Here is a 15,150-nt window from a genome sequence, read left to right on the forward strand (position 1 = left end):
TGCGAGGGTACGGTAATTAATATATCGTGTATATGTGTGTGTGTGTGATTATGGCAAAGCCTCGAAGGCTATCTGCCTAAGAGGAGAGATGCCTTCGTGGAGGGCTTTCTAAAGGAAACTGGCTCGTATACACGTTACACATGGGATTCGAACCTCGGACCAAACTACCAGTGTTCATCGATTTTACCGCTCGGCCCCTGGTGGGCCCTCGTCGTGCATATGACAACATCGTATTCCTGAAAGCAACTTTCTATGGAAAAAAATGGAAAAAAATCATATGTAATTCCTGGTATAATTCATATTAAGGAAATATACCTAATTTAAACAAACTAAAATGTTGTTATAATAAAGGAAAAGAGGCAGAAGAAATGTTAGTTAAAAAGATTTTGATTACTGCTTAATAATTATGTGACACAATTATTTTATAAAAAAAATGTTCATGACTTTTGCTTGAGACATCTATGCAAAGGTTCACACTAAGGAGTACAGATTTTAAAGGTCTCTCATAAAATGTGCCTTTCTTTTTTCATTTGGGTCTACCTTCATTGGAAACTCAAATAGTTCCTGTGCCTTTTTTAACAATTTGTTTAACTTCTTGTAAATTTAAGGTTCTTTTTCTTCAAGTGAAAGCAATGCTAATGCAGCATTGCTTTCACTCTTGGCTGGTGTTATAAGATCATCCAATTCTTCATTTGGCATTTCTTTATTAATTCTTTGACTTCTTCTTCCATAACTGAAAATCCTTCACCGCCACTTGCTTTTTCTTTGACTTGATTTTTAGTTGATGGAAATACTTTAAAACTGCTGTTAATAACCATCCAGAGCTATGCCAGCAAGCACTCTATTAATGAATGAACATTAAAATGACGGATAAATGAAATTCTAAGATTGGACAAATTAAATTAAAATTATACATGTGTGGGAAATTGCATTCCGCAAAACTGTGCATGGGAAGGATTTACTGAACTGTTGGACTTTTGCAGAATGAAGGGCTCTCTCTTTTCTTTTTTTAAATGTTGTATATTTATTTCTTTTTTGAATAATTAGATGGAAATTTCATGTATCTGTTTCCTTTATTTACTTCACAATTCAGAATTTTGTAATTTTTTATTTATTTTATTGTAGTCTATAGTGAATGCAATTATTCGGTTACTCATAGTTACTAGTGTTTGACCAGCAATGTTGATTTTGGTTAAGGAAATTAAATGTTTAATTTTAACAAAAATTCTACATTATACATTTGGCCAATAGGCAATTTCTTTCTTTAGAACAGTTTTTGTAAACATCAGTAATGTGATTTCTGATTTTCTGCCTAGTGTTGTCATTGATTTAGTACTTAACATATTTCTAAAATGATTGGTTTTAAGCATTGCCAGTTTGTTATTAGCCAAGTGATTTATAAAATGTTTCAGCATATAAATCAAAGTTAATGCTTTTAATATTACTTAGTCAAATGAAATGTAGCATACACCATTTTATTTTAAATTATTTCCTGTACTCACTCCATTTTAAAACAGAAAAGTACTTAAAATTTGTTTTATCTTTTGACATTGCTATAAAGAAAAAACGATTTCTTTAATGAAAAATAATGAACTTCACAAATGATAGTTTGAATTTTTTATTGAACTAAAAAATTCCTAGTCATGTACAAAAATTGTAAGTGTCTGTATTTATAAAATTTTATTTTTATTGGATAAATTAATGGTATTAAGCAGAAGTTTTATTTATATAATATTAATAGAAAATATAAGTGTTTGCTTTTGTTACTGAGATCCTTTCATTATATATTTAATTAATTAGTAATATTTTTATGATTAAGAATGAAGAGTTTTATTGTTTTTGTAAATTTTAATCAATAATAAATGCTAGAAGATGTATTTCTACTCATTGTTCAAAATAATATACATTTGTACAATGTGATTTTATATGGATTTCGTATTTTTTAAAACCAGAAACACAAAAATATTAGCTATATTTTAGGCAAAACATTTTATGGTGCTGTGGTGGTTATGTGCTTGGATATCCTTGAATTGACATGACTCCATTTCCTTAAACATAACCTTTATTGACACACACCATAACTTTAAACACAACTGAAATAACAGAACGAATACCAAAACCACTAAACTAAAATTCAAACATCCTATGCTGCAGCTAAGGGTGAAGTGAGTGAGTTCACTGCCGCGCTAGCAGTTTTTACATAAACCACATAACGTGGATTGGCTGTGCACGCAGTCGAACATTAGCAGTCGCACACAGTCGAACAACATAATTAATTTTATTGAAGTTGAAATACCAGCATGAGAAAGACAGTGAATATTCTGAAATATTTTAGAGTGAAAAGATTCAGGTATGAACGGTCGAGGTATACCTGTGTCCATATTAAGTAAAGAGTAACATCTTCTAAAGGAAAATAAGGTTTCTCAAGTTTAAAAACTGGTGAAGATTGAGATAAGAAATTTTGAATTTCAGAGCCCTGAATTTGTGCTTCGGATAACTTTTTATAAACAATGTATTGATTATCAGATACTGCATCTATTTCTACCCTAGATAAGGCATCAACAATGATATTGTCACGACCTTTGATGTATCGTATGTCAGTGGAAAATTGGCCAATAAAATCAAGATAACGAAGTTGTCGTGGAGAACACTTTTCGGGCTTCTGCTTAAAAGCATATATTAAGGGCTTTTTTTTGGTCAGTGTACATTGTAAAGACCCTGCCTTCAAGCATGTGCCGAAACTTCCTAATAGACAAATAAATTGCCAATAGTTCTCGGTCATAAGTTGACCATTTCCTTTTACTTTTGCTGAGTTTAACGGATAGAAACGCAATGGATTCCCAAACTGAATTATGCAGTTGCATTAATGAGCTACCAACCACAACGTTCAATGCATCAGTACAAAGTTTCAAAGTCGCACCAGGAATTGGGTGTTTGAGAAGGGTTGTCTCAGCTATTACCTTTTTTGCATTTTCGAATGCTTTCTCAGCTTCGTCGTCCCATTCGAGAGGATATTCTTTTGTTTTGCTTGGTTGTGAAGGTTTCCTTTTATTAATGCGACCTTCCAGTAAACTATTCAAGGGAGCTAAAACATGTGAAGCTCTTGTGATAAAACATCTGTAAAAATTAAATATGCCGAGAAATTTCCTTAACCACTTAACAGTTTCGTTTTTCTGCCATATTATGTCCAAAAATAAGCACATTTTTTATAAACAATTTTGTATTAAAATCGATTGTATAAACTCAAATCCACAGTCAAAATTGTTACTAGTATTGCATTTATTAATTTATTTTAAATTTTTAATTAAGCGAAAAAATGGCATTTTTACTTAAAGTGGGTTTTTTAAGAACAACTAACTGAACTGTAAAGAACATTTTACAGAAATGGAAGCGAGAGAAAGAGCATGCAATATTTTAATACTTACATTTTATTTCAAAAATCAGCTTTTGTATGGTAAATTTTAAAGCATGGAGATAAACAAAGTCCAACATCACAATCAGGACAAAAATATCTTGTTTCTCTTCTGATCCGTTTTCCGCTCTTGTTCCGTTTTGAGCAACACACAAAGCATTGCGTCGTCGGTCTCAATTTCTTTTCGGTGGCAGGAATCACTTCTAAAAAGTGTCTTTCCGTCAATCGTAAAGGATTGGGCAAAATTCCTGGTCGTCCTATTCTTTCATTTACTGTTCCATGCCTTTCAATCAAGCGATCAACTAAATCTAGTCTAAAATTCAAATGGGAGTATTTTCCGCCGTGCTTCTGGTACAAAACAAAAGCATTCCACAGTGATATATCAAAAAGGTGGAAGAATATTTTTTTGTAGTATTTTTTTCCTCTCTTCTTTATGATGGGATAATTGGTAAGATGTTGATCTAGTCTGTCTACACCTCCCATTGTATTGTTATATTCCATTACTACTTGTGGTTTTTTTCTGACCTCATCATTGTGAGATGGCACTTCGATCATTTCGGGATTATGTATTGTAGATAAAAGACTTACAACCTTCTTATCCATCCATTTGATGATACACACTTTTCCTCTTTGGAAAGCACGGACTTCACCTTTTTTTTAGTTTTTTTGATTGCAGTTCCTTTGGAACGTCTTTCCTGTTGAGTTTGAGTGTTCTATACATATCTGTTTGTTTGCTAAGAAGGATATCTGCCAGTTCTGGAGATGTGTAATAATTATCTGTCGTTAGGCAATATCCTTTATTCAATAGTGGCTGCATAAGTGTCATCACAACTTGAGATGACTTGCACAAATATTGGTAATTATTATCGAAAAGTGTGTCTTTTCCAGTGTATATAATTAGCTGATATACATAACCAGACTTTGACTCGCATAACATAAAACTTTTTATACCGAATCGTGATCTCTTTAGTGGTATATATTGCTTCCAGTGCAGTCGTCCTTTGAAGAGCATCAAGCTCTCATCTATTGTTACATCTCTTTCAGGTGTCATGATTTCTTGATAACGTGCATTCAAGTGTTTTATTACAGGCCACAGTTTTTGTAATTTCGGACACTCATGTGTTTTAGCATCAAATTTCGCATCATCGGAAAAATGTAAATATCGATGAATTAGGTGAAAACGACGGTAAGACATAATTTTTGAGAAAAATGGCGTTGAAGTTGAATGTCGCTTACTCCAATATAGTTCAATAGCAGGTTTTTTTACAATCCCTTGTAAAATATTCAATGCAAAAAACACTTGAATTTCATTTTTTGATGTTGGTTCCCACTTTTTTGCTCTACTATTTCTTCGAAGATTACAGTTTCGAATACTTCGATCTGCATATTTGTTGGTTTCCGAAACTATCACTTCAAGTAGGTTATCATCGAAGAAAATATCAAGAAACTGTAAAGTTCCGTCATTTACATCAATATTCAAATGGATAGCAGGATTCGCTGTGAAAGGAAATCTTGGCAGTGGTGGAGGAGGATTATTGATATCAATTTCGCAAAAGTTCCGAACCTGAGTTAGGTTATCCGAACTTTCCGTTTCTTTGTCACTAGAGAAGTCCGATAACGAACTTTCACAACTGCCTGAATCATTTAGCGAAATTTCCGATTCACTGTCTGATCCAATATCAGAATTATATTCTGTAATAAGCTGCTCACTATCACTCATTGTAACACAAAATGAGGAAAGAAAGTATTCGCAACGCGTGATACAGAAAACTAAATTTGCACTTTTTCCCACGTAAAGCAGTAAAACCAGATGAAACCGGTTTACACTTATTTTGAAAGCCAGTCTTTACTGGACAACTAGAGCCATCTATTAGAAGCAATGGAAACTAAAAAAATGAGAAAAAGCCGGGCAAATCAGTGGATCGGCGTAAAAAAACATGCTGCCCGAGCGCCGCTCGGGCAAATCAGAAAAGTCCCCTTTCGCTGCACCCAAGTGGCGTTCGGGCAAAACTGGTAAGTGGTTAACTGACTTAATGTGTTTGGTTTAGGAAATTTTTGAATAGCTTCTACCCTCTCGGATAAAGGTTTTAAACCCTGTTCAGATGCATGAAAACCTAAAAATTCCAAAGAAGTTAAACCAAAACTGCATTTAGATACATTAAGTCTTAACCCATAATTACTTAATCTTTCAAAAAGGGCTTTTAAGTGTATCAAATGCTATCTTTCGTCTTTTGACGCTATCAATATATCGTCGACAAAAGCAAATACTCCTGGCAGCTCGCGAGTTACTTCATCAGTAAAGCGTTGAAAGGTTGCAGCTGCATTGCATAACCCAAGTTTCATTCTTGTGCTCTCAAAAAGTCCAAAAGGAGTAGCAATAGCTGTTTTATGGATATCAGAGGGATTAATTGGAATTTGGTGATATGCTTTAACCAAATCTAATCGAGAAAATACCTTTGTTCCACGTAACTCTGCTGCAAAATCGCAAATATTGGGAATAAGATACTTATCCTTCACTGTCTGAGCGTTTAACCTCCGAAAATCTCCCACAGGTCTCAATTCGTTTGTGCCCTTTTTTGACACCGTGTGAAGAGGAGAGGAGTAATTACTTTTGGAGGGTCGCATGTGACCTAAATTGATCATTTTCTGAATTTCATGCTTAGCAATTTTTAATCTATCTGGAGCTAATCTTCTTGGCTTACATGAAACAGGAGGACCAATGGTTTCAATGAAATGCATAGTATTATGCTTAACAGTCTTATTGAGATCAGGAAGCTTTGACAGTAAAGGATAGTTGGACAGTAATTTATCATAAATACAATTTATTATAATTGTTTTAACAGAATATAAATGTGTGTTAATTACACTGCAATTAATTTTTAAATGTGTTTTTAAATCAAGTTTTTTTGTTTCCTTAAATCAGGTAATAAATCAAAATAATTCAAGAAATCAGATCCAATAATATTTGTTGACACTTTACACACATAAAAAGTAAGATTAAAATTACGACGAAGTCCAAGATCAATACTTAATGCTTTCTGTCCATAAACTGGAATAGGGGTACCATTTGCTGTAGAAAACGTCATGATAGGTGTTTGACGCCAGGGTTCGTATGGTCCTTAAGAGTCCTTAAAAGTCCTTAAGTTTTTTGGAATTGATTTTTTTCCTTAAAAGTCCTTAAATCCAGCCAAAATCAACAGAAGGTCCGTAATTTTTAATCATCTGAAATTTCTGACTGTTTTTACGACTGCCATTTTAAGTGTGAATTAGCATTTTGGAGGAATATTTTTAGCAATTCTCTGACAAATATCGTTATTTTTTTAATAGGTGAATGCGTTCATGGGCAACTTATCAACATTGGCGATTTTAAGATCAGTTTCTATAGAAAATTTTAATTCCAAGATCTGGGAATTTTTCGACGATTTTTTTAAAACCCAGATCGTTCCCAGATCTTGTAACATTGATAAGTTTCATTAAAATAATGGTAATATATTGTGATTACATTTAAGAAATAACATTAAAATAAAGCATTTTTATTTTTTGCTGTCGTATTATGAAGTTCCATTTTGGCCACTTTTTATACAATATTTTGAATCTGAAAAATAAACAAGGTATAATTAAATAAATAATGAAAATAATGAAAAATAAACAAGGTATAATAAAGCACAATTTACAAAACGGTTCTTAGCAAAAGCAAAATAGCTATGTAATTAATTAAAAAATTTTTTTAAATTTTTTCCTGGTAAGAGTTTTCTCATGTAATTGTCTCAGAATATGCATCAGTTTTCTCTATAAAATTAATTTTACACATTTTTTATCTGATTTTTTTAAAAAATATTTCTGGCTTTTTGCTGTTACTGAATTGGCAGGGGTAATTTTTCTTTTAGGATTTTAGACATTGCAGCTTGGAAAGTCTAAAAACTAGCAGCTTGGAAAACTAAGATTTGAAGGCAAGATTTATAGACCCACTATTCTGGAAGATTCCAGAAAAATGTGGCAAAATGAAAAATGTCTCCATGGTATTAATACATAATTTCTTACTTTTTGGAGAACATCTGGAAGAGTAATAAAAACATAATAGTTGAATGTTTTAGTTCTGATACTAGAATCTTAAGAGTCTACTATGTATTTCTTAACATTTTTATCTTCCCTGTATTTTCTTCATTTTTCACTAGACACAAGCATAAAATATCAAAAATGCTTCTAATCTTATCATATAGACAGGCATTATAGAAAAAAAAATTTTTTTAAATAAATAAATTGAAAACTGACAATTTAAACGATTCATCTAATATGTCTTAATGCATCATACACACTAAATTGTGCTGCTTGGTGCCTTTGTAAATTTTGCTTCCAATGCCTGTTCTAAATTCTAAAAGTTTTGACATTTCTAGATTTTGTTGCTCGATGCGTGAATAAATAAAAAAATTCTGCCACACCAGCTCTGTAACCTGACTTACCATATATATTGTATATTTTTTCTGAATGCTCCTATTACTATAAAATTAGCAGCTTTCTCTATACATTCTAAATGCATTTAGTATTTTTAGAATAACAAAAAACTTTAATTAAATCCAAAAACTCTAAAATGAAAAGGAAATGTGGAAGAAAAAAACTGAATACATTAACAGAAAGGAAAATTATTCTTCAAAGATATGTACAGATATTACTATGTAAATTACCCAGTTGTTTACAATTTCAGTTTTTAATATAATTTCCCATTTCTATTTTCTCACCAGAATGCAAATCCCGTAGACAGTTTTTAAACCGAGATTTTTGGAGTGTAAGACAAGAATGTATTTCTGACCTCCACTTGCTCCCTGCATTAGTTCCTGCCGGATCTGATAATTTGCATTTATTCGTCTTTACATTACTGCTGCCGACATTTGAATTTGTTATGACAATAGAGTTTACTGAGTCGGCTTAAAATGAAATTAAATTGTATAGTCTTTGATGACTAGTCTATATTTTTATTTTGCATTTGATTTTTCTTGTTTAATTACATCACCATGAGCTGTAATTGATTTTTTTAGCATAAGAACATGCTTTATGTTCTTCTTTTTAAATAAGAAGCTTATTTAAATCTTTGTAGTTACTTTCAGATATAGCGATAATTTGCTTCACATCTGTCCGAAGGGTTTTGGACTATTTAACTTTTACCAGATCAAGTAAACCCTCATAGGTACATTTTGGAGAGGTTGACAGGTTAGGAGATACAAAACGTAGAAACTAGTGAGAACACTGTCTTGCGTATTGAGACAAAGTTCTAACTGTTAGAAAAGATGCTTAAAGAGAAGGAAATTGATATAAATTAGCCAAAATGTCTGGGAAGGCTTCAGATTAAAAAGACTCATAAATATCTTGTTGAGTGTTGTTTCAAAATATTAAAAGTTACAAAATATAAATATTTTGTAGCTTTTAATGTATAATTATCCTAATATCATTTAAGAATCAATGCCATAAATTACATGTATTTTAAACTGTGAAATTTTATTAGATTGTGATTTAATAAGGCTTTTTTAACAAATAATGTTAAAAAATAAATAAAATTTAATAGTGGCTATTTAAATCCATAATGACTAAGGTTATCTAAGACCCAATTTAATTACTTATAACAAACTGGTTACCTTTAAAGATTATCTCTGCATTTTAAAGCTAGTTGTTGCCTTTCTTTAACCCTTATCATGGTCACAAGATAAAACACAAAAATGTAAAAATTCATGTAAAACCTATTCTTCGCATCTAGTGAGACTTAAAATAATGCAAAACAACTTGTCACCTCTGGTGCTTTAGTGGATTATTAGGACCTTAAATTATATTAACTGAGTTACAATCCCTGGAACTCTACAAGAAGCTACGACGCTAACTGCTTCAGACAGACCTCAGCTAACCTCAGCTCAACAAAATTGCGAACTGTGCTTACATCAGGCCTTAAGGTTTGTTCTGATCATCAGGTCTCTCCTAGGCAAGCAAGAAAGGTGACAACAGCCAGTCTTTTTGTTTTGAATCGTGCTGATTGTGATTTTACTTTTCACTTTAACCTATGCCACTTGACATAAAATCTACTTACTATTTTCTAAACTCATAGAGTGAGCAAGTATGTGACAAAATGAGACATTTAAAAAAAAAAAAAAAAAAATCAAAGCTAACTTTTAGTAAAACCTAAATAAAATGTCACTTATCTTCTTTCAAATATGTCCAGTTAGTATGAGTGCAAAATATTTAATGATAAATTTCATAAACTTTATTTTATTCTCAAACTTGCTAATAATTATATTTAATACTAATGCATCCTACTTATGGATCTATTTTATTTTTAGGATGGTATTACAAAAGTGAAGTTCAGCATAGATAATATTTTTAATTGAATTTATTCAGTTCCCATTTGCTTATAGGTCCTTAATTTTTTCATGGAGGGTCCTTAAAAGTACTTAATTTCTGTGTGCAGAAATGTGTACGAACCGTGGTCGCGCTTCCTGTCTGGTTGCTGAAAGAAGACTGACGTCTGAGCCAGTGTTGCACAAAAATATTCTATTTGATTTCCTGTCTCTAATGAAAAGGCGACGAGGCTCAGAGGGTAAAGCGCATGTCGCCACTACACTTTCCCTGGTACATTTCCTTGGAATGTACATGGTGGAACACACTTTTTAGCTTTATCGCTAAATTTATGATGATACCAACAATAGGAACAGTTCGAAGCAGCTTTAGCTGAAGGGCTTCGCTTCCTGTTATAGCGATTTTTGGAAGTACTGCGTGATCGTCGTAGAGACAAAACCTCCCTACGCAATTTACATACTTCCTCCAGCAGGAATCCAATTTAGAATTCTCAGAGACATCGAGAGATACACGAGAAGAAACTTCGCTTACCTGAGCGGGTGTAACTTCCAATATTCTATCCGTGATACTGGCAGCTTTCGATGAATCGAGCGGCTCAACTGACACTAGAATAGACTGATCATTTGGCGGCATCTGGTGCATGAATAATTCCAGTAACAAAGAGTCAGGCATGTTGTACTTTTCAGCCCTCCTAGTCATCACCCGTAGAAGTTCTAAAGGTTTTCTACCTCCAAGTTGCTCGCCCGTGAGTAATTTCCCTATTTCACTCGTACTGCTTTCACCACAGCATTCCGTAATAGCAGCTTTGAGGTCTTCGTAAGAAGCATCTGTCCGTTCCCAGAGAATGATATCTCTAAACATCCGGGTCACAATTTTATGGTGGTGTGGTGGTTATGTGCTTGGTGTATATCCTTGAATTGACATGACTCCATTTCCTTAAACATAACCTTTATTTACACACACACACACCGTAACTTTAAACACAACTGAAATAACAGGACGAATAACAAAACCACTAAACTAAAATTCAAACACCCTATGGCTGCAGCTAAGGACGAAGTGAGTTCACTGCTGCGCTAGCAGTTTTTACATAAACCACATGACGTGGATTGGCTGCGCACGCAGTCGAACATTAGATTGCCACAATATATTACATATGTTGGATTTTTTTAAAGCTTTAGAATAAAAGTTAGTATTAAGTAACTCTAAGAAATATTTATAATTATTGAAACTGAAATTTTTTTAATTAATATTTTGTTAATTTCATATGAAATTTATGATTTGGGGCGTAATATATTTAGCAGAAACGCATCATATGTAATGTGCAGAAAAAATTTCCTGCCATAAATTAATAACAATTCCCCCTCCCCCCAAAAAAACAGCCTTTACCAAAGTATATCTTGCAAGTTTTCCACATTCCTCTAAAGGTTCTGAAATGAACTTTTGCTGGTATGTTATACTGTAATTGTTTATATTACGAGTATGTTGAAGTAAATGTATGTGCTGTTTCTCTGTGAGTATTTATAATTAATTTTTCTGTGTATTCATGTTTATAGTCACGTAATTGACTTTCTTTGCTAGAAATAATTACTGATATTTCAGTAATCTTAATTAAGATAGAGTAAGAGACTCTCTGGTGTGGAGCTTTTGATAATTTATGAGAAATACTGTAAGCCATTAGATTGAGCACTAGATATGAAGATTATTTTAGCAATCACACTCTTACTATTTTATACATTATCTGCTAATTTTTAAAGCTAATTATTTTGTCCTCTTGCTGTTGCTTTATAAGAATTGTGAATTAATATGTATTGGCAGGATCTAGTAGACATTATTATAGAGCTGTGCAGAAGGGAGAGCTGAAAGTACATTGAAAAGCCAAAAACTGTTAGAATAATGTCAAAGAAAGGTTCGCAACATTGCAGGGTTTTGCTATGTCTACTAACTTGTGTCAGTGTCCTGCACACCCTACTAGACTGGAAGCAAATCATTGCTTTAGTCTGAAACAAATGACCAGACCTTAAGAAGGTTAAAATAACATTTTTATTCAACTCTTAAATGAACAGAAGGCACTGTTTGTGTGATAGACAAACTTCTGCTAATTTGCGAGCATTTAAATTAACATAAACTAACGTTTAATTTAAATGTATGTGTCATAGTCTAAGACAACACATGCATTAGACTATTTAAACTTGCACAAGATAATTACTGGCATATATTTTAAACAGTAGCTAGCAAGATGCTAAATCCAAAACAACTTTGACAGAGCTGGTGATAATATGTAAATGCTGCCAGGAGCTCTAAGTATAAAACATGCAACCCTTACCTTAAATACACAACTATTTTTCATTCTGGTGATGATTACAGAATGAAGAAATTATAGTAAAGGTTCAACTCATAATAAATGGTTAATTAACATAAAATCCAACAATATTTTGTAAAATTTCAATGCTTTGATTGTGAAACACAAGATGTCATTGCACAACTTGACATACCTAACTAGACAACTACTTGATGATTCATTCAGCATGGTTGCATGCCAAAAGCTATCTGAGTTCATATGGGATATAATTATCAGTAAATAGAAGAATGGATTGTATAATTTCAGAGATTGTTCATAAATATGATTTTGCTAATCTACAGTGTTGAGTATCTTGTGAATACTTTGGGTGCAATTCGCATCATAGAAATCAGTACTCAGACTATCCATGTGGCTGTGAAAGATGGAATTCAAGCCAGGTAGCATGACTGGAAATGAATAATACACAGACTGTATGAAAGGAAACTTGTTTTTATATTTTAAAAGGTTAAATACAGATCATATGCAGAGGAAAAATACTTGGATATTTAAAGAAGGCTTAATTTGGAAAATTATAATTTTTATTTATGGTTAATTTACATTTATGCATAAAATATTTTTGTTCTTTCTTCCTAGCTTTCTTTGTATAATGAACAAGCTATTAGAGGTAGCACAAAGTGTAATCTCCCTGAGAAATTTTATGCTGTATTTAAAGATTTGGATGACAAGGTAAGATAAAAAAAAATTTAAGAATATAATCCATTTACTATTACATTTTTATTGTATTAATTATTAGTTTAAATGGCCATCCACTGTAGGAAAAAAATCATGAGTTATGATAAGCACGAATTCTTAATTTAAGGAAAAAGAAACATTATTCACCTTGAGTAGAACAAAATAGGTCTAAAACTTCAGAAGACCTTGAACTACTTGAAATGAATTAGTAAACTAAATATACAAAAGACACATACTTAAACTAATGGTAACATGCCTTTTAGACAATGTGCTTGCTGCAAGAACATTTTGTATAAAAACAGGATAACAAAATAGCAGAACTGAAGTAGCTTCCAGTTAGTCTTATCTCATCAATTTTATACCTTTTGGCACACGCTTGATCAAAATTTTGAGTTTCATTATACAAAATTACTAAATTCTAACAGCTGTGTACCCTGTCTTAAGAATTTTCAAAATGGCATGATTTTATTTATTATTTTATTGGAAATTGAATAGTTTTAAATAAAACTGCGAAAGTGAAAAATTGGTATGGATATTAAAGTATGCATGTTTTCATCTATGAGAGAACTTTATCAAATTTGAAATATGACCTTTTTCTTGCTAGTAAGATTACAGCATTTATGATTTTAATTAATATAATGCAAATTAGCGTTTGGTTCAAGCATTGTTTAGCAACAATATTTATTGCATTACTTAAAAAGCTATAGATAATGCAGATATAAAAAAACAAGTGAATGCATTCAGTATCAAATACCAACTTTGATTGAAACTAAATTCAGTAATAAATATTTTTAATTTTCTTTATAGTCTTAAAATTGCAAAAGAAGCATTTTAACCTTGAAATTTTTATTAAATTTAAAATATAAAAATTGCTATCTGGTCTTCATATTCTGATTCTAGTTTTAACACTTACCTACTATTTTAAGAATAAATCTGTAGAAATTGAAGAAATGGAATATGAAATTGTATTCTGGAAATGAACTGTTAAAAATAGCATTTTCAAACTGAAGGAAAAGGAAAATATGCATGACCTTGTTCTGTCGTAAATTAGTACCCATGGAGTTATTTAATAATGAAAAGGCTATTATTAAAGACATGGATGTAAAATTTTTTCCATCCGATTGCTTGCATATAACTTTTGCAATAAATAATGTCTGTAAATGCTATGACATCAATTTCTATTTCATTAAGACATGCAGTCACATAATAAAAATAAATAACATCTTCTTTGAAATATCAAAGCATGTTTTCAAAATAGATGTATTATTTTTTTTAAAAAATCAAAGTGTTACTTAAACCTGTGTAACTTTCCCCCCATATCATTCTGTATGATTTCCAATTCATATTATGATTGAGAAATATATATCACCTCTCTTCAGCTTTTTTCATGCAAAATGGTACATATATAAAGGGAAAGAATGGAAAAGAATTGAAAAATGTGTTTTTTATTTTGCTTATTTTGAGACTCTCTAAACAGTTGTTTTGTACTTCTTTTCTATTTCAACAAGTTATGTTTTCTTAAATTAGTGTTGATAATATTTTTTAAATGATTTTAAATTTATAAAGGCTGCTAGGTATTCCAAAGTTTCTGTACCATCTTGTAAAGTCATGATTAAAGAATCACATTTTCATGAATCTGAGCTTTGAAATTATAGTTGATAATTTTTTAGATATTTTAAATTAGTCTGCAAAACCAAAAGTGAATTTTATGATATGCAAAGAATTGACATATTAGTATATTAATTGTAATTTTGTAGCTCATCTTTGAATAGTAGTATCAAAAGAGTAAAATTAAATACTCATGTTTGTTGTTGGAAATATATATTTGATATTTTTAATGTAAAATTACTTGCAGTTTATTTTGCCATTATTGCTGTTATTTTCTCTCTCTACAGAAAGTGATGGAGTTGTGGGAAATGACCAAATTTATGACAGATATTCCTCTGAAAGTTGATAAGGATGTTTTAGCTGCTCGAAGTTCATTGCTAATTCAGACTTCTCTAATCAAGCAAGCAAGGACTTACCTGGAAAAGAAGTAAATTTGCATAAGAATCAAAATATGTTTGTCCTTATTAATAAATATGATTCATATAGTAGAGTAATCAAGAAAGTAAGTTTCCTACAGCCTATAAAAAGAAAGAAAACATAATTAGTAAATTTAATTAAATTGGAAAGATTTATTGCAAAAGGTACAGCAATGTTTTAGCTACTTCTCAGCTTAAGAACACTGGTATTGTAACTCTTGTGTTATACTGTGGGATAAGTTCTTATAATCCAGTGTTATGGAAGTTTGCCACCTGGAAATAGAGCCAGGTTATCACAGTTGTCTACACATCTTATCTGTTGGAAAGTCATGCCAGGACATGAA

General features: G+C 31.6%; 1 protein-coding gene across 1 annotated transcript in view; it reads left to right on the forward strand.

The window, feature by feature from the left end:
- LOC118183567 (nuclear pore complex protein Nup93-like) overlaps positions 1-15,150 on the forward strand; it is a 139,966-nt gene that overhangs the window by 53,571 nt on the left and 71,245 nt on the right. The window contains exons 7-8 of the mRNA XM_035353164.2: positions 12,684-12,776; positions 14,678-14,817. Of these exons, the coding sequence (XP_035209055.1) occupies positions 12,684-12,776; positions 14,678-14,817 (233 nt within the window). The remainder of the gene's footprint in view (positions 1-12,683; positions 12,777-14,677; positions 14,818-15,150) is intronic.

This window comes from Stegodyphus dumicola, chromosome 2 (assembly GCF_044657685.1).
Source record: "Stegodyphus dumicola isolate Sdum_Otavi_A_Nest chromosome 2, ASM4465768v1".
Classification (NCBI taxonomy): domain Eukaryota; kingdom Metazoa; phylum Arthropoda; class Arachnida; order Araneae; family Eresidae; genus Stegodyphus; species Stegodyphus dumicola.